The sequence below is a fragment of the Ciconia boyciana genome, chromosome 1, assembly GCF_034638445.1.
Source record: "Ciconia boyciana chromosome 1, ASM3463844v1, whole genome shotgun sequence".
Taxonomy (NCBI): Eukaryota; Metazoa; Chordata; class Aves; order Ciconiiformes; family Ciconiidae; genus Ciconia; species Ciconia boyciana.
Window position 1 is genome coordinate 143,415,242 of NC_132934.1, and position 23,957 is coordinate 143,439,198.

Genomic DNA, 23,957 nt, shown 5'->3' on the forward strand with positions numbered 1-23,957 from the left:
TGTTAATTGTATTTTTTCTAGAAAGTATGTTTATTTTTTTAAAGGGGAGGAGGAAATTACATTTCAGATGCAATTCCAGATCTTTGTATGGCTCCCCATCATCCTCAAAGACAAAATGTTACCTAAGGATTTGAAATTCAATATGTAGGTCAATGTCTCCCCTTGTGAAAGGACTGTTCATATTTTTTTTTTTTTAATCGACATTGAGGCTCATCCGCATTTAGGAAACACTGCCAGTTCTGTGAATGAAAACCACGATGTCAGTCCTAGGCGCTCGCTGTATTTCCTGTAGCCGAAACCAGCCATCTACCAGAAGAACTGGTAGGTGGGACGTGCTCTTCTCTCCCAAGTACTCGGCGTCTTAAAAATAAGGCTGAGGATTTAAAACTGACAGGAAGAAACTTTCGAGATGAACCACGCGATACGCTATGTATCGCTGTAAAGAATGCGTTCACGAGGCTGGTATAAAATTTAGGCGCCTGTTGTAGGCAGGCTTGGTACATAAAGCTGCATTTGGAGAAATGGGCATCTGCCAGAGCCGCGACCGCAAGAGGAGGCCGCTTGACGGGTGGCAGGTGGCAGGGGCCCTGCCCGAGCGAGCGGTGCCCGTGCGGGTCAGCAGCAGCCGCTCGTCCGTGCCCGAGAGCGGACATCGCCAGGCAGCTGCACGACCGCTTCAGCCGGGGGATTCGGAGGCAGAGCCGGGTGCCCCATCCCCGCCCAGGCACTTCTGACGGCTCGTAGCCGTACCGGACCTGGCAGCAAGCCACCGCACCCAAAACCCAGCGGCCTGTCACGCCGCCTCCCCCTCTCGCTGCTGAGTCACGCCGCGGCGGAGCGGAGCGCCGCTCCGCTCGCCCCCCCAGCCCCTCCCCAGCCCCCCGGCGGGGCGCCCCGGTGGGGGCCGAGCCGCTGCCCCGCCGCTGCCGGCGGCCCGTCCGCCCGCCGCCGCCCCTTCCCTCCCCGCGCCGGCCGCGGCGCGGCCCTTCCCCCGCCGCACATGCCCAGAAGGGCGGGAGCCGCGGCGCGCCCGGGCGCTGCTGTGACAGCGGCGGCGCTTTCCCTTCCGCTGGGTGGGGGCCGCGCCGCGCCCCCCCGGCCCGGCCCGGCCCGGCGGCGGCGGAGGAGAGACCGAGCCACGCGCAGGCCGCCCGCCCGCCGAGCTCTTTCGCCGCCTCGCCCCGAGCCAGCCGCCGCGGGGCGGGAGGCGGCCATGTCGCTATTGTCTGCGCTGGTGCCCTTGCTCCGGGTGTACTGCATCGGCCTCCTCGTCATCCTGCACCAGCTGCGCCGCCGCCTCCGCCCGCGCTGCCCCCCGGCCCCAGGTGAGCACCGCAGCCGGCGCCGCGGGGCGGGGCGGGGCGGCTGCGGGCCGGGGGGCGGCAGCCCCCGCCGCCGAGAGGGGGAAAGTTTGCCGCGCCTCCCTGCCCCCAGCCACCCGGGGAGGGCGGGGGCGGCAGCGCCGGTGCCCCGCGGAGCGCGGGGCCGAGACCTCGCGGCCCAGCCGGGGCCGGCCCGGACAGGACAGGACAGCCCAGCCGCGACCTTGGCCGCAGCGGCGGGTCGCCCGGGCCGCGCCGCTTCCCCCTCTGCGGGCCGGGCTGGGCCGGGCCCACCGCGCCGCCCGAGGGCAGCGGCCCGGGGGGGCTGCGGCTGGCAGGGCGCCCTCCCGCCCCCGCCGCGCCGGGCCCCGCCCTCGCTGCCGCCGGCGGGCGGCGGGCCCCGGCCCCTACCGCCCCGTCCGGCCCCCGGGCCGCGGCCGCCCCGGACGCGGGGCGGGGCGGGGGGCCGGGCCCGGGACGGGCGCCTGGCTGCACGCCGGCCTGACTGCGGCCTCGGGAGGCGGCGTGGGGGCTCCGCGGGCCGGGGGTCCCCGCTTCTCCTCTTCCTCTTTTTCGCTCTCTGACGCTTTCGCCTCAGACCTCGGCTCAGAGCCGCGCGGGCGCAGCCTCCCTCAGCCCAGGTAGGTGCTTGGAAGGCGGGTAGCGGCGGGCAGCTTCCCGCTGGCTCGGCCGCGGCGCCGGGCGCTCCTGCTGCCGCCGCCCGCCGTGCCCCCGCCCCGGCACCGGCCCCGCCGGCCGCTGCCTCCGCCCGCCGGGCGGCTGGGACCGTGGGCCGTAGCCTCCCTGCCCGGGCCGCTCCGGGAGGGGAACATACCCGCGCTCTAAAAGCTTAATCTTTGCTGCCGGCTGTCACTCGCTGACAGCCTTTAAGCTGACAAGTGAGTGACACTTGTAGTTTTCTCCGAGGGACTTGTGGTTAGTCCTTTGTTGGAGAAGTTATGTTTTTGCACTTTTCCGATTTGGGTCAACAGCACGTTTAATACTGACTAGAGGAAACTTTGAGTTTGCCAGAAAACAAAGATCTGAATTCCCTCTTTCCTCGCATTACTCTTGAAGACTTTAAAATGCTTCGGAGTTCATAAACTTTTAGCAAACTCCGAGTCCAGACGGACGGGTAGGGTATCATCAGAGCTGAGCGTACGACTTCATGCAAGTCAGTGCCTTTAACTTTCTCTGCTTAGCAGCACGTGAGCCTTTCTGGCTCTGTCGATGGTTTTAACCAGAGGAACAGTAAAAAAAAAATATTGAGAGGGCACAGTGTTTCAGTAAGGAGATGATGCAGATGAGGAAATTGTTTTAGAGAATATCTGAAGTACTGGGCAGGAGATGGGACAAGTACACCACACAGTAAGAGTGTGTTTGTGCATTTCATCACGTGGCATCCTTGGGTAGCGTTTTGTCTACTTTTTATTCATTCCCGATCCTTCTGTGATAGGCTGGGATTCTCCTTTCTCGTTCTTAAAAGACAGAGATAAAACCCCTAAACAAACGAGAGAACCCTGGTGACAAAAAGGGCAGATGCGCATACAGTTTGAAGTCATCTGAGCATTTTTCTAGCATTAGTTTTCTCGGCAGAGCAAAGCTGGGTATTGTGCCTAGGGTGTGTAACACTTTCCAAATCTTTTTTTTGAACCACAGAGAAACAGCATGACGAAAATGTGACCCGAGTGTTTTGTTGCAGTCTGTTCTTAGCTGCTATTAAAAAAAAAAAAAAAAGTGTTGAATTTGGAAATGCCGGAGGAAGGCAGTGAAGATCCAACCTGGGAAACATCAGCTGCCTGAGTAGGACCAGGGCAGATCTGAGAGACGTGGAAAGCTTGCTTTCAACCCTAACTCGGGGTGGTTTCTTCCAAGGACAAGTAGTTTCCTCCTCAGATAGTTGTTTGCGTGCCTTTGCCTCTTGGCAGTTACCTGCTGCCTTGCTTTGACTCGCTCTGTCCAGCCAGTGCTTAAAAAAGTGAATCAGCTTGTCAATGGGAACTTTTTTACCCAGATTAACCTCGTTTCCATAATAACTTCAAAATAGCGACTGCAGTGCAACAAAAAGTGAAAGTGTCGGTTAGAACATGCTTAATTAAAGCTTGGATCAGTACAGTACACTTGCTGTGAGAAAACACCAAGTAACTTTTCCAGACAGTAATCTAGAAAGGTGCATATGTTTAAAATTTGCTATATCTTTTCGAAGGGGTGTCCGTAACTCTCACAAGTACAGGCGTTTTATTGTCAGGGTGCCTTCCTGAGGGAGAGCCTGGAGGGGGGGAAGTGGGGCTGGGAAGGGCAGGGCGGCGGAGTCAGCCATGCCTCTGATCCCGTCTCCTTGGCCCCAGTTCCCCCGTCAGAGCTCCCACTCTTCATGCGGCAGTGGTGCAGCTCTCCTGTGGAAGGTTTAAAACAGAGGGATGCCCGGTGGCTTGTCCTTGAGCTTTGTGGTGAGCGAAGGGGTCTGGTGTCAGTGCAGCCCTTCTGCCTCCGAATTTTCCAAGAAAAGCTTGCTTTCTTGCACTTACTGGGAAGAAGTGTTCAGGATTTCAATTCAAGTAAACCAAACTAGTTTTGTTTTTCTTTTCTTTGCCCTAACTTAGTCAGAGTTGCATGCTCTCGGCACATGTGCTTTCGCATGGCTTTTAAAAGTGACCATCTGTTCTGTCGCATCCTACTGGGGTTCATCTAGTTTTTATAGATGGGATTCAAGACAGTTTTTTGGGGAAAGAGGGCAGTTTGAACTCTGAAATCTGGAGTCAGTGCAAAAACTTGGTAATCATTTTGAGTCGCAAACCAAAAAGATAGTAATATTTGTTACTGAAGTGAGCTGCCCCCCCCCCCACTCCCCCATACAGAGTAGGGAAGTTGGTCTGAAATTATGATCTTGAAGCTCAGGGAAGGGAAATACAGAGCTGGAAGGTTAAACGGGGTGCAGTCAGTGATTGCTTCGCTAACTAAAATCAGTGAGCAGAAGTAAAGGGGAACTTATGTTTAACTTATGTTAAAACATTTTTCTAAGTACTAATTGCATAAATGGTATAACTGCCGATATGTAGTGTAAACTGTGTTAGTGTTCAGTGGTCTAAACAATTAATAGTTTCATTAGAAATTACTGCTCGTATTTTTTTTTTACAGTGCTTAATCTTAATTGGAGAAAAAAAAAAACCCTGCATGACTAAAGGTCTTGATATAAACAGCTTTTTAAAAACAAAAATCTAATCAGTGGATTGATAACAGGCAAACTAATATTACTTGTGACACCAGGATATTAACACTGGAAATGTGGTCACTGAAAGTCATCCTACTGATAATAAAAATGGTTCACATAATAATAACAATAATAATAATCATCTCTTTTGGTATTTTAAAAGCTTCTCAATGAATTTATTTGGCATCTTCCTCCTGCATTTTCTCTTCTACTGTACGTGTTTCATTGAAATTTGTTAGGGGAAGACTAAATGCTGAACATTTTGTACTTTTGAAGTCTTCGTAGTTAAATTTGGTACCTGTGATGTGTAGAAAAGTGGCTCTGAAGAAGGTGGTAATGTGGCTGAAGTTCAGAAGACCTTAAAGATGACTCCTGTTCTTCTTAAAAGTGATTGAAATTTCGTACCTATTTTTAATTTGCCCCAATTTCTAGTTATTCCGTATCATCATTTGTACCGAGTTTCTTTACAATTAATCATGAAATATTAATTTGGGAAAATGCATCTCTTAATTTTGATTCATGTATTGAGGGCTTTTACTTTATATGAGTAAAGCATAATGATAGACCAAGCACTCCTGCTCAAAGCTGTACGAGGTCTAGGTTGTAAAACATCCAGAGGTGGGCAGAGAAGCGACCAGCTAGGAAAGATTGACGGCAGGCAAAAATAAAGTTGCATCTAACAATTAATCCCTCTTCCCCACGCATGCACCTGACAGTTATTTAGGTAGTTTCAGAAGTGAGGAAACACACTCGTTTTATGGTTGCCCCTGCGCTGAATGAGGCAAGGGTTGTGTGACAACGATACCTACCGTGTAATTACAGAGGGTGCCATCGCTGTGCCCGCACAAGGGGGCAGAGCTAAGGTTGCAGGGTGGCTGCACACCCCATGTTTCCTCATATCCCCGTGCTTGGTTTCACAATCCCAATGACTCTTGTACAGGTTTTGAACCTATTTTCTTTGCCACTGGGGAAACCGAGCCCTGCTTGGTGGAAGGGTAGCACTGCTGCCCTCCGCAATGCACATCGTCGCTGGCGCTTCAACCTCCCGGCTCGAGCCCTGCCCTGGAGAGGGGAGTCGTGGGTTTGTGTTAGGAGAGTGAGAGGGGTCTGAGAGGTATGAGGAGGCAGCACAGCCCGCCTCAGGGAGAGCGGGGCTAAAGTGCTAGGGCCAGGAAACCTGAGCCCTTCTTCCTCTGCTTCCTCCTCCTCCTCCTGTGGCAGCTGACAGAGCATCCTGTCTTCAGGCTTGTTCTCAGAGCCCTTACAAGCCTTGACCCCAGTACTGGCTGGTGGTGTTGGCCAGCTGCACAAAGGAGGCAAGGCAGCTTCTCCGAAGGTGCACTCTGTTTCAATGTGGGTGGGAATTCAAGGGAGAAAGGAAAAGGCACGTTCGTAGCCTGAAGGCTTCTGCGTGCGGAAGGGTTTTCAGCAAACCAAAGTGGCACTAGTTTTTTTTTTTTATAATGGAAAGTTCGGCAAGCTAAAAGAGATCATTTCCATCAGCTGCCCTTGCAACAAGCTGCGGCATTTCTCAAAGGCCATGAGGTGCTTCGTTCCCAATGGATTTCATTCTGCAAGGTGCTGGTGTCTTTAGTTTGGCTCAGAGTTGAAGCTGCTTGTTTTTTGCCAAGCCTAGGCTATGATTGCTTTGTTTCACTGAAAGAGGAAAAATTTATCTCCTCTTATAGAAAAATGAGAGGTGTGGGGTGTGGTGGGTGGTTTTTTGTTTTTTTGTTGGTTTTTTTTTTTCATAGTGCCAGTTATGCTGTGTAACACTTGAGGAGAGGCAGGGATGATTAGCAGTTTATATTTGAGCTATTATGACAGCTGAAGTGTGGTTTACAGCATTATAATAAAGGCTGTGTTATGCTGGCATATCCTTAACTGTGGCAGTGCTACTCTGTGCCACTATCCCCAAGTGCCAGATCCATGTCAAAATGATGGCAAAGCTGTAACACACATAAGAAAGAAGGGTGGGGTGAGTCTGTAACACTCCCTTGCTCTAAAATAACTTGTATTTTATCAGTCCGTGATTAACTTTTTATGATCCAAGGTGTGTCATACTAATTTTAAATATTGAAGACACATCAACTCTTTTATTACAGTGCCTTCCTCCTTGCTTTCAGGAACTGCCACGTAACTGCAAAGGAAACAGTAAGATTTAATGAAATACTGGGAGCCTCTATACTTCCTCGAGACACCATGTCATAGGTTGAAATGGAGGGATCTAAAAGCAATAATAATACATACTGATACGACACATCTTGTTACTGCACAGTCTGATGCTACGGCAGGGTTACATCATTGTACGTTAAACCACTTTCAAAATCATCAGTTTTTGTGGGATTGCATACCTTGGTGCTGTTGATATGCACATCTTTGGAATTAGGCAGCATTACCATGTTGAATCAATAGTTTATCCTGGCAACTTAAAAGGCACTGAATGAATCACAGTAGAGGGCATTCTAGTAGTCAGAACATTGCCCCCCTCGGGGGGGGGGTGTGGAAGTCTACACCCAGAAGTAAATCTTCAGAACAAATCCAATAAAATGCTTGCCCTTCATCTCTTGTTCTGCTTCTAAACAAACAGCTGTGTTTAAATAAATATGTCTAGTCTTGGTAACCCTGTCTTTGGTTTTTCATTCAAGACACTCAGAAAGTGCTGCAAAATACCAGCTATAGTTCAGAGGGAAAATGTCTTTTCTTGGGAATGTTCAGCAACAGCAGGAAGCACACCAGAGAAGCTTGCACACATACCTTTTTTTGGGATATTCCCTTGCAGCAATATAAAAAAGTCAGATTGTTTCTTCCTCCCCCAACCAGCCAGTCTTAGCACCCGGGGATTTCTGGGCTTGGGCGCAGGTGCAGCTCCTGATGAGCAGAGAAGGAGCAATGCCATTGCTTTCAGGCTGGCTGCAGGGATGCTCCTGATTTTTCTCTCCTGCTCTCTTCCCCTGGATTTTTGTGGAGGAGGTTGCATCTGTGTTTAACTGATGGCTTCCTTCTCCTTCCCAATCCTGGCCAGGCCCCTGGCGAAGTGCTTGTTGCTGTCACAGTGGCTCGGCTGGTGGTGTGGAAGAAGTGGAGAAGCATCAGCATGCAGTCGTGCTGTGCTGTGGCTTGGCTTTTTGGTGTAGCAAAATCAGCTCTGGCAAGTGCCAGCTGCTGGCACTGGGCACAGAGACGCTGTAGGCCTCGAGCTGTAATTGCACGTGACCCTTTGCACAAGAAGCGTTTTCCTGTGCAGATATTTAGGTTCAGATTGACAAGTCTTGCCTTGTCACCATGCTTATCTCTAGAGTGTCACCCCCTCCCGACTTCTGTAGCCTTTTGAAGAAAATACAGCAAAATTATTTTCCAGCTCATGTGGATAATAACATTTATTAGTGCTTCCCTGTCTGCTTTTCCTGTAATTATAATGCACTGTTATTCCAGGAACCACGATTGCGAACTAGTAGTTCAGGAGATAGCTTTGATTTCAAAAAGAGAAGGACAGGAAAGGTGTCAGATGCATATTGTTGATCTGCATGTAGGTTCAAACTCCTTTTCCTTTATTTCAGTCAGAAAACATCTTTACATTTCAGAGGAGCAGATTAATGCCATAATTTGCATCACAGATTTTTTTATTGTGTTTTTTTTAAAGCAAATGCTGGAACAGTTAGATCGAGCTAACAAAACTTCTTTCAAAATAAACAAACAATAAAACCTTTGCTCCTTCAGTATCGGGTTTCAATTGAAATAAATGTTAACAGTGAAGTTCAGTAACTCTTAGGCAAGAGGATGTTGGTCTAGCCCTAACTATAACTTAAGAGGCAGGAAAATGCTATAGCAGATGACCAGTTTATGTGACAGTAATGTATCAGCTCTGTGGTGGTGGTTATGATTTCTCTACCCAGAATTATGTAATTCCAGAAGCAAGATTTACTCAGGTATTCTAGCTCAGTTTCACAGGAGAATGTGATACGTTAAAACCCTTTTTAATTTTTGACATTCCGATGGGCTTCTTGTAGGTCACACTTCCTGCAAATCTCATCTTTAAATTTGCAAATGTAATTAGTAAGGTAGGTTTCTTGATACGTTCGCAGAAACGCTGATTTCACATAGTTAAGTGTGGTCAAACTTGTGCTTTCTCATTGTATCTTTATCTTACTGCCTTTATCAGGTACTCATTAATGAGTGAAGGATCAAAAGGTGGGACGGTGGCCAAGAAGCAATGGAGAATAAAAGTTTAGAAGGTTCCCCATCAGACCTAAAGTTAGTGGCTCACCCGAGAGCAAAGAGTAAAGTGTGGAAGTACTTTGGGTTTGATACCAATGCAGAAGGATGCATATTACAGTGGAAGAAGATCTACTGCCGTATTTGCATGGCACAGATTGCCTATTCAGGAAACACGTCCAACCTTTCCTACCACCTTGAGAAAAATCACCCTGACGAATTCTGCGAATTTGTGAAAAGTAACACCGAGCAAATGAGGGAAGCCTTTGCCACTGCATTTTCAAAAATCAAGCCGGAGTCATCGCAGCAGGTTGTTCAAGATAGCCTCATTGTGAAGACCTACCAGAACTACGAAAACAAAAAGCATCAGGAACTGACAGCTGCAGTCATCAGCTTAATTTGCGAGGGCATGTATCCAGCCTCTATCGTTGATGAACCCACCTTCAAGGCCCTCTTGAGAACAGCAGACCCCAGGTATGAACTTCCGAGCCGGAAGTACTTCTGTACAAAAGCTATTCCTGAAAAGTACAATGCCATTAGAGAAATTGTGCTGAAAGAGCTCACCGAGGTTCTGTGGTGTGGCATATCCACGGACATGTGGAGGAGCGAAAACCAGAACAGGTCGTACGTAACCGTCGCGGTTCACTTTCTCAGCAGCAGTCCTGCCAACTGCCTGGCGGTGAACTCGCGGTGTTTAAAAACGTTTGAAGTACCGGAGGATAATACTGCAGAGACTATTACGCGAGTCCTTTATGAAACATTCATTGAGTGGGGGATCAATACAAAAGTCTTTGGTGCTACAACAGATTACAGTAAAGACATTGTGAAAGCTTGCTCTCTCCTAGATATTCCCGTACAGATGCCTTGTTTGGGGCACACTTTTAACGCAGGAATACAACAGGCTTTTCAGCTCCCCAAACTCTGCAGCCTTCTTGCCAGGTGCCGAAAACTGGTGGAGTATTTTCAGCAGTCTACGGTTGCGATGTACATGCTGAGTGAGAAGCAGAAGCAGCAGAATATTCTCCACTGCATGCTGGTAAGCGACCGTGTTTCCTGGTGGGGAAGCACACTCGCTATGCTGCAGCGCCTCAAGGAGCAGCAGTTTGTCATCGCGGCTGTTCTCGTGGAGGACAGCAACAACCACCACCTCATGCTGGAAGCCAGTGAGTGGAATACAATCGAAGGGCTGGTGGAGCTGCTGCAGCCTTTCAAGCAGGTTGCAGAGATGATGTCTGCTTCAAAGTACCCAACGATCAGTATGGTGAAGCCACTTCTCCACATGCTTCTGAATACTACCCTGAACATCAAAGAGAACGATCTGAAAGAAATCAGCATGGCAAAGGAGGTGATTGCTAAAGAGTTGTCAACCACCTACCAGCACACACCTGAGATAGACATGTTTCTCAACGTTGCAACTTTCTTGGATCCCCGCTACAAAAAGCTGCCTTTTCTTTCAGCCTTTGAGCGGCAGCAAGTTGAAAACAGAGTGGTGGAAGAAGCAAAAAGCCTGCTGGAGAAAGTAAAAGAAAATACCTTTAGGACTGAAGAGAAATTCTTCGCTGTTTCAGAAGAGCCCCCTGTGAAAAAAATCATCATCTCCTCTACTCCTCCTCCTACCAGTGTCATCAACAACATGCTCGCAGAGATCTTTTGCCAGACGGGAGGCGTGGAAGACCAGGAGGAATGGCACGCTCAGATCGTTGAGGAGTTGAGCAACTTCAAGTCACAAAAGGTCCTCGGTTTGAATGAAGACCCGCTGAAGTGGTGGTCTGACAGACTAGCACTGTTTCCAGTTTTACCAAAGGTTCTTCAAAAATACTGGTGTATTTTGGCCACAAGGGTCTTCCCTGAACGCCTTTTTGGTTCTTCTGCTAATGTTGTAAGTGCAAAGAGAAACCGGTTAGCCCCGGCTCACGTGGATGAGCAGATCTTTTTGTATGAAAACAGTCGGAATGGGTCCGAGGCAGAACCAGAGGATGAAGACGAAGGAGAGTGGGGTTTGGAACAGGAACAGATTTTTAATTTAAATGACTCGGTAAATGTAAACAACAATTTCTTTAATATCCGAGACAGTGGGTTTGTTTAACAAGACTGCTGAGGTACATTTAATAACAAAGAAAAAAGGTATTTGTCTTAAGTTACCAAAAATACTTCTGTTTTATGCTATGAATGCTGTAAATATTTAACAGTTGTAACAAACTTGATTTAGCTTCCATTGTCTATGTTTTTCCCACTGTCTTAAAACATGAATGACTTGTGATTAAACAGCACTGAAGTGAATGAGGAAATAAATTCTACAAAGACCATGATTTCTGACTGTGGCCCAGATTTCAGAAAGCACTTATCCATGTGCTTCCTTTCCACTTGCTTCAGTGGGAGACAAACACATGCTTATGTGCTTTCTATCATAAAAATATTTTCCTGAATTAGGACCCTGAGCAAGGGCATTTTTAAGATTTATGCCTCCATTTGTAAATCCTGTGTGACTGTAAATCCTGTGTGACTCAGGATGTTAGCTTTAAATTTTGGATTTTAAAACATTATTTTTAAAATCCATAAATCTGAGCAGTTAATATTTTTAGAGTATATCGATGCTATGTAATGAAAAAAGATCTTGAGCCTGATGTTCTTTTTCACTACCTCATGTCTTAGGCCTGGTCTATGCTAGAAAAGTTCAGCTGGTATAATTCTGTCAAACAGGGGACTGATATATGATTATTTTAACTGATACTGTGCTGGCGTAGGCTGTAGTGTGGATGCACTTATACTGGGATAAGTTATTTTACTTTCCAGTGCAGTGTAAATGGTATAAACACTTCTAAACTGGTATTGCTGTGTCCACGTTAGTCTGGTTTTACCATTTAACTGCAGCAGCTAAATGGCAAAACCTTTTTTTTGTTTGTTTTTTGTGTCTAGGCAAGCCCTGATTGTAGTCTCTTGTGCTTTTCCAAAGTGGTAACGAAGCGCGTGGGGTCGGGGCGGCGTTGCGTTACCTTCGCTTTGTGCCGGTGTTATGGCTGATGCCACGTGGTGCGAAGCAGGCAAGGCATCGGGCCCCTCGGCGGCGGAGGGAGGGAGGGAGGGAAGGAGAGGGCGGGGAGACGTGTGTGGGCTGCGGGTCTGACAGTCTGTCTATGTTATAAAATCCTTAACCTCTTAATTTAAATGGGGACTTTGCCCAGGGTAGCTAGAAAATTTTGTTGGCGAGAAAAACAAAATAAAAGGCTTTAATATTATGTAAATATATTTAAAAGAAGGGGACCCCTCCATTTCCCCACATGTATTTAGTGAGTCTTTAAGATTGTTTCTTATTACGTTAGCACTTAAAACCTCTTTTTTTTCCTCCTGTCTCTTTCTGATTCAGTTTGTAGAGCGGACTTTAGTCCAGTCCACTCTAATGTTTGAGTACTGTTTCCAATTAGTTGTTGTGTATTGTAATTGCTCCCTTTGTGTCTCTGCACCTAAGTGTTTTAAGCCCTTTTGAGAACTTGGCAAACAAGAAACAAAGAAAGAAAACCAACCCAAACCCCCCCATCTCTTATGAAATACTGCAGGTCATAAACGAGATTAGAGTTCACGCCTGGCACAGAGTGGGATGGCAGCCAGCATTTTTCCCTGAGGTACAGAGGAGGACTCTTGGCATTGTCCGGTTATCGTCAAGGTTTGCTTGGGGTTTTATTTTTGTTACTGATGTCTCGCCCCCCACCCCGGCTTTAGTCTACGACTATGTCCAGCGCAGCCTTTCTGGAGAGAGGCCTGTTGAAGACTGGCCGTTACTGTTCTGGAGGAAGAAATTTGGGTTTTTTCATCACGGTGGTACCCATGGACGTTTGGCTGTAGACAGGGCCCAGCCAGGAGGAACATTCAAAAATGAGAATTGCGATGGAATTGAATCTATTGCCAGACTGCTTGTTATGTTTTGGTTTAATAGTTTTTGAAAGTTTGAGGCCTCTGTGTTCTTTGTAGGTGGTGGGAAGGGTGGGTGGGGAGGAAGGACAGAGGTTAGAGTAAAGGAGCAGTGGAGGAAATAGTAGTGAACTACCTGGCACATTTAAGCCCGGGAAAAATGCATTTAACAGGTGGTGTGGCCTGTGTTTGGCTGTCAGTAAGCCTGGGTTTTCACTCTCCAGCCCCCTGAAAATTAATTTGTATTTGTACAAAGTACATGCAGAGTGCATCCCGTTGAATGTTGCTATTCTCCACGTCCACTGAAGAGGTGTATGTGATCGCCCAAGGTGCAAAACACAGGCTTGGCCTAAACTCCTGCAGGTATGTAGGCTATCTGTGAGGGTAGCAAAATGGAATTATGGAAGGGAGCGAGATACAGCAGGTCCCTTTTTGATGTTACCTGAGCTCCTGTGACACTCCTGTCAGGAAGACCTCTTGGTTTCTAAGTCCACTGAGTGCCAGCTGGTGTCGGTTGCCTCCGCTTGCACCACCTCCACCTGCTACCACCACCGCTAGCCCTTGAGGAGCTGTGCAAATGCTAGTGCAAGGCGTGCGGATCCTCTCTTACACGAGCATAATTCAAAGCCATGCCCTTGCAGCCAAGGCAGAGCCCAGAGCACCGCTCCCCCGGTCTGTGTTCAGCCTACCCCTTTTGGCAGCGTCCGTCTCCTGTTCCCATCTTTGTCCTAGGCCTAAACGTATGCAGTGATGCTTACAAGCAGTTTTACCAAGATCGGTGCAATGCACTACTCTTCTTCCTTCCAGCTTCTTTTTATTTTTTGGTATCCAAAATAAAACTGTAGTCGGTTCAATTGATGTGTCTCAGCATTCTTTTAAAAAAAGGAGAAGAAAAAAAAAAAAACAAAGCCATTGTTAGTCCTACCCATTGTCTGTGAGATTTTTATTTAATGTTTTAAGCCTGGAATATTGTTAAATAAACCAGAAAAATAAGTTAGTTACTAGATTATTTGTCTGATGTGTGTTCATATCTGCAGCACTTTATGACTTTGAACTCTTCCGCAACAAGGGGAGGTTATATTCTAAGGTTTTGAAGCTATGCATTTATTTTCCTTTTGATCCTGTAAGTTATTTAAAAAAAAATGCTGTACAAATCTTTTGGATTAAAAAAAAATATGAAGATGAAAAATGTCAGAAGTTTAGACGGTTTCTCTTGCTTAAATACGTGTGGTGTTTTTCATTGAACAACATAATTTTCTGTTGTTTAGTTGGGTGGAGAACCAAAGTTGCAGAGCTGTTTTAAATATTGCTACAACGTGAATTGAACTGTGGTATTATTGCCAAGGGTGGGCCCAGAACACATTTCCAAATTACGCTATTAAGTCAGATTTATGTTCGTGTTTCTTGACAGCTAATTTGAATCCACAGCCTAATGTTTCCTTTTCTCTTCGGTACAGCTGAGACATCTTTTTGGAGGGGCAATAGAGGAACTTCAGATTTTGAGTGCTTTCATGCTGGAAAAGTGAATTTTTAAACAGGCTCTCAAAGTACGTACTTTATGTCAAGAGAAGAAGAATTGCCTTTTGCCACCAGTTAAGTATTTCCAAGTCAGGATTAAAATTCAGTGGGCTAGGCAAGGTTTCTTAGGGTTAACAATGTAACTAAAGGGAGTTTTGTGTGACTGACCGACCTTTGCGTGCATTTTGCCTCTCTGCCGTCAGGGATTACTGTGAAGACAAAAGGAAAACCCTGAACCAAACTGAAGTTGAAAAGGTGAATTTTTCCAGCAAACCATGTCTGAGATGCCTCGGTTTAAATGAACGGAACAAAGTTCTGGATTATTTATGGAAAGGGCATATTATTTTAAGTTTCTATCGCAGCAGTGTGTTAGATTAATTTGGAGGGTTTTCTTCAATTAATCTCATGGTGGTCCAATTAGCTTTACAGGAGCATTTGTATGCAGGCAGGAATATTAAAAGCAAAAGAAACACTAATTGGTTATTTGTAATATTTTATAGGACTTCTGTAAACTTAAAAGTGACATGTAGTTCATGATTTTGTCCTTTTCGTGTGATAGCTTAAAAAGAAGGGGCTGCCTGAGGACATCGTTTCTGAAGGAAGGGAAGTGTACAGATTTGAACACAGAAGTAGTGTATTTTACGTATTCCATGACAACTGGGTCAAGGAAACTTTATGCTGGAAAAATTGCTTTTTAGTCTCTGCACACCATACTCCTTTTGGTGGTCTCCATTTCCGAGTGTCCTTCTCAGAGGATGATGTCTTTCTGAAGGTCTGGTGATCCCGGTTCTGGTGGTGCAGTGCTATCTAGTCTAGGCTGTCATTTTAGCTATGCTGAGACGACTCACTTGCTTTGGTTCCTCGTCTGTTATGTTTTGTGGCTTTTTTTGTTTCTTTTTTTCTCCCCCCCGCCCAAGACTACATGGTCTGTCTCACCATATTTCCTCCAGATTACTAGTCTTCTGCTAAATTCAAGATGTGTTTTATTTTTAGGGGATATAGGGAAATTACATAAATTGGTTTTGCTTTTTTAATAACATTATTTGGTGCTGTACAGAGAACTTATCTAAGATACAGTGTAATTTTACATCTGCCTTAAAAGCACATCAGTAAAGCATGTCTAATGACTTGATGTTATTTAAACTGGAATTTCAGAACATCCCTACAGTTGCTGTATAATGCTATCATTTTTACATACAAAAGCATTTCCTTTAGGTTGAACAATAAAAATCAGTTAAATAGATTTTTACTGCTTCTACAGTCATTTTCAGTGCCCCTGCAGCTGGGTTAAAATGCCACAAGGGAAGTGAGTTACTATAACAAAAACCAAAACCACTGTCTTTCAGCTTACCTTGTGTTTTAAAAACTTTTTTACTGATAAAATTTGATTTATATCTTTTTAAAAATGCAAAGGCTGTTGCAGAAACTGTTTTCGAATGGGAGTCCCTCAGACTGTGAAATGTTAATATTATGATTTTTGAGCATTTATATTGACATTTCCACACAGCGTGGTATTGATTTCCCTTGCTGCCAGAAGAAAAGGTCAGTGTTCACAAAAGTGATGCTGCCATCTGTAATGCTTTGAAGTGGTGATCAGATGTATCATTTTTCAGAGATGTTGAAAAGACTATTGCCTGCTGCACACGTGTGCTGGTTTCCATGCATTACAATTAGTACTTATTTCCAGTAACTTTAATTTGCAAAATCCTACTTTATCTGTCTTGCACTCCTCTGTCCTGTCTCCTCTCCCTAGCTCTCCCTGGGCAGAGCGCTGGGTGGGAGCAGCAGGGAGGAGAAGCCCTGCTCCCTGGCGTGTTTTTCTTCTCTTAGAGGGAGACTGTTCATTGAGAGCAGGTTAACCTGGTTTAAAATGAGTTTAAACTAGGTCCATATTCCAGTCCACTGGGGCTACAGCGCCTGTGCCATGCTGCGAAAAGGCAGAGCCAGCGATTCCTCCCCCCACAGCGATGCACGCTTCAACACATTGCTCAGTTGGACCAAAACTGACTACAGAAGTGGGAAGATGCTGGGGAATCGGGCTCAACACGTCTAGGAAAATATGCTCGGAGTCAAAGGCATAATAAGCAGTAGTAGTCCTTATTGCATGTCTGGGTAGAAACAGGATCTGTGCTGCTCTGGTTGTTTGGGTTTTTAAGGTAAATACCTTAACATGATACTGGTTTGTGCTTTAGGCTGGAGCTGTGCCTGGGAAATTTTGTGATTATTCCAATACTTCTGTATTTAATGCTGACATAGAAGATAGTGTCTTGTGGCATTCAAATAAAGATTTAATATAGAGGCTAAAGGTACAGTTCCTGTTTGATAGATATTTTGGGGCTAACGTTTATAGCGGTTTTACTGTTACAGATACTGTGGCCAGAGGTACAGGTACACTCAGCTGGCAGAAGCGGTAGGGCAGTCCCGTTTTTAAGTATACCAGAGACAGGAGGGGGTACTTTTATTTGAAATAAATTAAGTAAGAAATGTTGTCTTTATTTTAATGCTTTTAGGTAGAATACTAATTAAAATGCATCCATAAATGTTTGTGAGAGTATAATAATTTATCTAGATCTATCTGTAGATAATTAATCCCTTTGGTTTACTTAGTACACTGAAAGTATGACTGTGTTTGTCTGTAGCTGCATGTGCATGATGTCATGTTCAACAGTGATTCCCCAAGCAATGTAGAATAAGGTTATTTTTAAAAAGGCAATTTCTTTGGTTACATATGATTTTCTGAATATGTCATTGTCCCCAAATACTTGCAGTCAGGAATGAGAAATTCATCTTCTATTTCTCCTACAGATGCCACTTTGCTTTTAAATTTTAGACATTTTGTGTCTCTCTGTATCACCCTGTCTTTATAGACATTGCCATTGAAAGGGTTTAATTCTCTTTTTTGCTTATTTAACATGCTTTTTTCTCATGAGTCACCAGTGAGGTTTACCGTGATAGGAATTTAGAGTCATAACAAGAAAGATGTCAAGTCAGCATCAGGAAAGCTCATGCCAGAAACATCCCGTCCCACGTCATGAACAGTGTGCTCCAAGGGAAACCTTGATCTTCTCAAACGTGGTTTTCTGATGTGTGTGTGTGAGAAAAATAAAGTGCTTTTGCAAACAATGCACAGTTCTTTTTTCTGGGTGATAGTCCAGTTTGCTGTGAGTTTGCATGCCAGGATGCATTGGGGGTTTGGCCCCAAATTTAGGTTTCTTGAGCACACAGGAGAATTTATATGAACAGAAGGAATTTAATAACAATTAAATCTGAAAAACTCAATTGCTTCATTGATGGGAACAAATAGGAAGTGGGTCCATCTAGGAAAAATACTGAAACTGTAACAGGAGTTTGCAATTCTTGTCTGAAATCCTGACAGCATTTAAAAACACTAAATGACTAACCTTCCCGTAATCTGACATTTCAGGACTGTGTAAAACAAGTGTTTTACACACTTGGTTTTTCCACGCTGCTGGCGGTAAGCTCTGTTAGCTTCAAAACCCTGTGCTCCCAAATGGCCAGGGAGGAGTTCTCAGGAGTAAGATAGTGGAGAAGAAGGGAAGAACAAGCTCTTATTGTATCCTGTCCGCTAGCATGGGAAGCCCAGGCTGAAATGGCTGTTTCTGAACGATATTTTGACACAGCCTCTCTCATTTACCACAGACACACATTCACATGCAATCCAAGAACTTGCCACTGGTCATAAATCTGGCAGGTCCCAAGGGAGTGAGTGCTGTGGTGAGAGCGAGCCAGTCTTGTGGATAAGTGGAGCCTTCTATGTGTGGTATGTATCTTTTCTTGCCTCTAATTTTAAGCCCTGCTTTATTTCCTATGCAGGTAGCGTGTACGTGGGTGCTGGTCTTTGCTGTGTTATTTGCTGTCCGGCTCTTATATTTGAAGTGTGAGAACAGGAGAATGTTATCTGCATGCTGTCGAGACGTGGTGAAAGTAGGCAGAAGTTCACCTGTGCTGTAATGTGGTTTGCTGACTGGTTTGCGTGAACAGTAGGTTGGGGATGATGCTTAGTTTACCCCATAGCGCTGCAAATGTGAGACTGGCATTGCTGCTAGGAGATTTCTCCATGCCTGGTCAGAGAAATGAGGTGAGAAAAGAGCAACCTCGTGCATGTTGTTTCTGAAAGTATGATGCAATCCCGAGGTGAACTTAAAGCGCTCACGTGAACTAGTTCTTTTGTAGTTTTGCAAACAGACTAACCACCTTGTTCATGCCCTGCCCACTCCACCCCACCTCCCCTTCATTACTTTGGCTGATGCTCACAAAGATTTCACAGTTATTTTTGGAGAGAGAAATTCACAGATAACGTAAGAAACTATTTGTCAGTTGTTAAGGGCATTGCATATGCTTTTTGTGCCTTTTTTGCCAATGCATATTGGAGCTGATGGAAGAAAAAATTCATTTTTTACCCAGAGACGGGATCCATGAAAGTCTAAAGCAGGCTGTCGTACGCAGAGACTGGTAAACTCTTCCTGCGATGAGGGGTTCAGCTCAGTCTGCAGCGCTGGTCTGTTGGCTGTGTTTCTGGCCTGTCTCTAGGCTTTAGGAAAGTTACTGTGCTCTGCAGAGGAAAACAGATTCCTCCGGAGTGTTTTCCCTCTGTTTTTGTGTTGCTGGGGCTGCTTTCTGGTCTGCACATGCCTGAAGGAAGGGGATGGGCCAAGGCTTTTCCCCTGATCCTGCTCCTTCCCCGGGCTGGTTGACCGCCCTGGAAAGAGGATTGTGCAGACGATGACACTGCTGGGTGGTAAGTTTGCAAACACCAAGACTACAAAATTATTAATTCATTTGATATTTATTTTTAGGTTAAGATTAAAATGATACAAGATGTGGCCTAAAAAGGAGCCTTCAGACCCACTGCACTAAATCCTTGAGTTAGGTGTCCAAATATAGATTTAGGGATTTAATCCCTAAAAGCGATCCATCTTGCATGCTCTGCCTTCAGAACCACTAGAAATGCTGGCATCATAAGTGTATCTCTTTAAATATATTTTAAATAATGGTATTTTGGGGTGGGCTGCTTTTTTAGATACAAACCACAAGTTTTCATTTTCCATGTATCCCTGTTGTCTTCAGGTGTGCTTCAAATGTTTGTATCCATAGGATCATTCTGTCTGAAGTGAGTTACTCAAACATTTGAGGTCCTAGGTGGAGGTAGACTTCAGAAGTAAGAGAAATATTTTCCCCCATGACTTGTAAGCTGGAAGTCTTAATTATTCTGTTGTTGAGGGAGGCAATTGCAACTGTGTTTTACCAAAACGTGGGAGAACATGAAATATAAATACTTACATTTTTGTAGGTAAAATTCTGAGAGTAAAAGGCTTAAGTTTAAGCACCCCCTTTTCTGCCCTGTTACCTACATGGTTGCAATATGGAACAGGACCCATGGTATTTCAGTGAGCGTACAAGTGATAGAACAACATTCTTTTATCTAGTCGCTACTTTGCTTGCTAGGATGTTTCAGTTTAGATGATTTCGTCTTAACAAGCACAAAATCAACAGTTTCAGCAGATGTGAATGAGCATTTCTATTGCTTGGTCCTTCCTTCCTTGATAAACAGGAACTTTTGCTCCTTGTTAATGTAAAACAAAGGAAAGAAGGTGGAAGGTTGGGTGTTCGCGTGGTGCTCATGCAGCTGAAGCACCGATGGATTTCAGAGCCGGACGATGGATTGTGTTTGTGCCAACAGGGCATTTGGGTCTAAAGATGGGCAGATGGTATCCTGCAAAGAATACATGGTCTTTGCTTTCAGGTCAGCACTATGCCAGTAAATGTGATACTTCATGCCGAGTATTAGTTGGTTGTGTAATTAGGAACTTCTGCAGTCACTCAGTGTCTCTGCTTTTCTGGGGCTGTTTGAAGTAGGATCTGCTCGTTAGGTGATAGAGCAAACTCTGTTAGCATTAGAGATGCTGCAACTCAAGAAAATGAGCTGTAAAATGTAATTGTTCCTTTACATCATAAAAAGAGTTGTTTAACAAAATTCCACTCAGTCACGCTTCAGTTGAAGGCACTGGAGGTTGTAGAAGTGCAGCTGAGGAATGTCAAGCTTTACTGCTGGGGCAGTTGGCTGGGTGGAGGTCTTTAGTCACGCAGGACCTCATGCGGACTCCACCATGAGGCTGCCTGCATGGGACACGTTGCACAACCAGAAATCTTATTTGGCTTAGATGTGAGCACTGAAGCAGCCTCCTAAAGTTTTGCAAGGCCAGAAGGCAGGAGGAAGTAGCCACGGACCCCGTGATGTTATTTTTAAAGATATTTTTGTAGTAGAGTCGTAATATGTCAGTTTGCTTAGACCATGAAGATACTGTCCCACCACGAATGCTTTACCGGGGGTTTCCTCTCTCAGTGCTGGAGTAGTGTTGAAGTGACATGGGTACTGATGTGTAGTTCTTGATTCAGCTCAGTTATGGTAAAGCTTTTAGTGCATTGAACAAATAGAGTCTTATGAAATATTTTGATGTCTGTGTCACTAAGATTTTGTGGTTTTGCCTTGCCTTGCAGACAGGGCAAGATTCAAGATTTGGGCAGTTATGGAGTAGAAATGTCATAATTATATATACACACATGCAGCCCCCTCTTGGTGTTTTCAGAAACTGTCACCTGCCGGTTTCAAGCTTCCCGTTCTTGCCATTTCTAAATTACAGATGTCATTACAGACACAGTGATTTTGGGTTCGTGCCTTTATCATAGTGTATGAATTACTGCATTAAGGCTGCAGATGTGGTGGAATATAGCAAGGTTTAAATGGGGTTATCACCAGCAAGGAAAAAAAGTATTTGACAGCTACTATTCCTAAAGCAAATAACGAAAAAAGCAGCGATACTTTGCTTCATGTCAGCATTGCTTTTAAGAAAAAAGAAAGTGCCATAGTTTTGTAATAAAATTATGACGTTTGCTTTCCTTTCACCCTATTTGTGCTCTGCTAGGAGAGGTTTGATGCTTCATGGAAAATTCATTGGACAAGAAAACTACATCCCCCATCCTACCCAAAACACCCTCCGAGTTGTGTAAGGCTGAGTAAGAGTGCTTGGCTCGGATACACTTCTGCTTTTTGTAGTGTGACTATTTTCTGCCAGAGTGTGCTTTCTGAGACATGGACGTTTCGCTGTCTGAGGGAATGTCTGACCATGATTGCTAACATTGCTCAATATTTTACAAGAGCCTGGAGAAAAAAAAAACCCAAAGAGAAACTTGGCCCTAAAAAGTGCACTGAACTTGTTTCTAAAGGAGGGAACAGTTAAAACTTTTTTTTTTTTCTTTTTTCTTGTTGACACATTAGTAACATGGTGATGAAACTAAACACCCTCCAACTCTATGAGGAAATACTAATCTCCTATAAACTCTGCACTGAGTTATCTTCTGTGACGTTAGCTTTGCCGGTGTGAGAAAACGAAGTCACGCCAGATGAAAGCAAAGCTCGGTCACCTCCTGACCTCGGATCTCATGCTGGCATTTCTCACACGCACAAACCAGGGATTGAAGTTAATGAGCCTTATGAGCACTCAGTGAATTTAGGATTAAGTTTTTAATCTGCCACGGTGTGTTTAAGTCGAACGCTGCGGGCAAGGGTTTGATTGCCACCTCCAGCTGCCCGGGCGCAGCATGGCACAGCGGGAGGCAGGTGATGCTCCGTGTTAGCGATTTGTACCGAAATACCTGATATTAGGGCCTGTACGCCAAGTGCTTTACAATGCCAACCCAGAAGATGCTCTCTGCCCTAGGCAGGTTATTTTTAAAACTGAGACAGGTAGTTCTGTATAACAGTATCTAAACAAACATGTCAGCCTGTCCTGGCTAAGGAAATTACGGATGAGTTGGCATTAGATGTTGTTCTTCAAAAAAAGTTCAGTGGTACCATTGCAAATGGCTTGTAAAGGATGCGACAGTCCACAGATTACACAGAATGAAAGCAACTTTCTAAACATAAATAAAACATTACTGGCCCTACCTTTTTGCAAGCCAGGACTGACACAGTGAAGAGATGAGTTTGTAATTTTTTTACTGAACGTATCCCAGTGAACAGAGTGCCTGCAGAGCAGTAAGTGCTGGCTTTTGGCAATTGGATATAACCTGGATAACTGGAAGTGAAACGTTTGTGCTATGAAATGCTTCTTACAGCAGATATGCAAGGGCTTCTTGGACATATTTTTCCAAAATAACATCTTGTTAATGAATAAAGCCATCCAGTGTGAATACAGATATCATCTAACCTGCCTGTTGGAGTGCGTTCGTGCTAATTAATGCCACCACCTATATGCCAGTCTTACTTGTGCATTCATGACTGGAGTCGCTGCATTGCACGCCGTGTGATTTTAACATTAAGCAGTCTGATGAAAATTAGCAGGAAAAAGGTCAAGAAATGCAAAATCCATGTTCTCTCGATGATGCTGTACTTCCTAATGATATGGTACAGATATTTAAAGAGGAACTAACTCGAGTCAGAAGCAAGTTTCAAGAGCTGCAGACGCTGCCATCAGTAGTGCCTGGTCGGCGCTGGCAGAGTTCTTTGCACTGGGTTGTAGGCACGTAGTTTTATTCCTCTTGTAGTTTCTCATGGGTTCATTTTTGCAGTTGATCTTTTAAAGTCATTGTGTAATCATCCAGCACTGCAGGGAGGAAAGGGATATTTGAAGATAAGGGAAGTGAGTGTAAAACAACAGAATAGGTGTAGCCTGGATTTCAGCTTGAGCACGGCCATTAGGGTTATGCTACAGTAGCATATGGTCTTACTTGTTTATGCAGTAATTTAATGACCTTTGTTGGGATTTTTTCTGTTAAGTGTAGCATGTCTTCTATCCATGTCTTCCACCTGCATTTTTAAAGTGATTACAAAAATCTTATTTTCTCAATATTTACTCAGTAAAACCAGTCATAGAATGTTCTACTGAGATACAGGTAGAAATAATTATTTTTTTCCAGTCTTCTAATCCAATTTTCAAATAATTCTTTTTCTTCCTTAAAAGAAAAGCATCTACATACCCACATACGTATACAGAAAATGATTGTAATTCAGCGATGAGGTCCAGTTTATTCAGTTCACATTCTTCCAAGCTGCTACCCTCTGCTGTAAAGGACAAAGTCATCTTTACAAGTGCGGTCCGGCTGACAGCCGGCGCGTGGTTTCACCGAGGGCTGTGGTGACGGGGACTGAGGCCGGGAGCCGCCACGGCAGCTCAGCCGGCAGTGCGTGGCTGGCTCGGCCCTTCTGCCAGCAGCGTCTCTGCAGGCGTCGTCTGTTGCTCTGCAGATGCATCGGGGGCTGTGTCAATATGGGTTTGCAGCGTGCTCCTCTGGCTTGGCCGGTGGCGGTTTGGAGGGGGAGATGCTGAGACCTCTTCTTCCTGCTGGTCCCTGGTGTGTGCAACAGCAAAAGGACCGGGGAAATGCAAGGCTGGCAAAATGCCCCCGCTCCCTGGAGAAACGTCACTGCCGTCACAGGAGCACAGGTGGTGTGATCCTGGTGAGTTGTTCTGGATGTCCCTCGTCATATTGACATTGCTCCTGTTTGCCTCAGGTTTGACCGTAACGACTGCTTTTTCACCTGAACACTTGTCTTCCCCAGGCTAAACCTGCACAGGGCTGGCTTCGCCAGCATGGGATAGAGACTGGTGTACTGCCGTGCTGGGCAAAGCACTCCCTTACAAAGGTATTACATACATTAGCAGAGCAACACTTGCAGAAGAACAGCTTATTCAGTAAAATGATGTCTTTCTGTTTCTCCAGGCGAAATAGAGAATACCAGTAACCGCATCTGGAGTAGAGCATGG

The 23,957-nt window shown here is 45.3% G+C and overlaps 2 protein-coding genes across 4 annotated transcripts in view; both read left to right on the forward strand.

Annotated features, from left to right (window-relative positions):
• The first annotated feature begins 1,000 nt into the window (after positions 1 to 1,000).
• Positions 1,001 to 23,957, forward strand: part of DHRSX (dehydrogenase/reductase X-linked) — a 169,091-nt gene continuing 146,134 nt past the window's right edge. For both annotated transcript variants that reach the window (XM_072849547.1, XM_072849546.1), the window contains exon 1: positions 1,001 to 1,325. In XM_072849547.1, the coding sequence (XP_072705648.1) occupies positions 1,001 to 1,325 (325 nt within the window). The remainder of the gene's footprint in view (positions 1,326 to 23,957) is intronic.
• Positions 1,187 to 13,658, forward strand: ZBED1 (zinc finger BED-type containing 1). Of its 2 annotated transcripts, none has more exons than XM_072849544.1 (3): positions 1,187 to 1,325; positions 8,696 to 11,789; positions 12,303 to 13,658. In XM_072849544.1, exon 2 carries the CDS (start codon positions 8,747 to 8,749, stop codon positions 10,832 to 10,834), a length of 2,088 nt encoding a protein of 695 aa, XP_072705645.1. In that variant the 5' UTR covers positions 1,187 to 1,325; positions 8,696 to 8,746; the 3' UTR covers positions 10,835 to 11,789; positions 12,303 to 13,658. The 2 variants fall into 2 exon arrangements, with proteins under 2 accessions (XP_072705645.1, XP_072705646.1); XM_072849545.1 differs by lacking the exon at positions 1,187 to 1,325 and adding an exon at positions 1,784 to 1,963.

Coding starts and splice junctions, on each gene's coding strand:
- ZBED1 (XM_072849544.1), top strand. CDS start 8,747: ATGGAGAATAAAAGTTTAGAAGGTTCCCCATCAGACCTAAAGTTAGTG.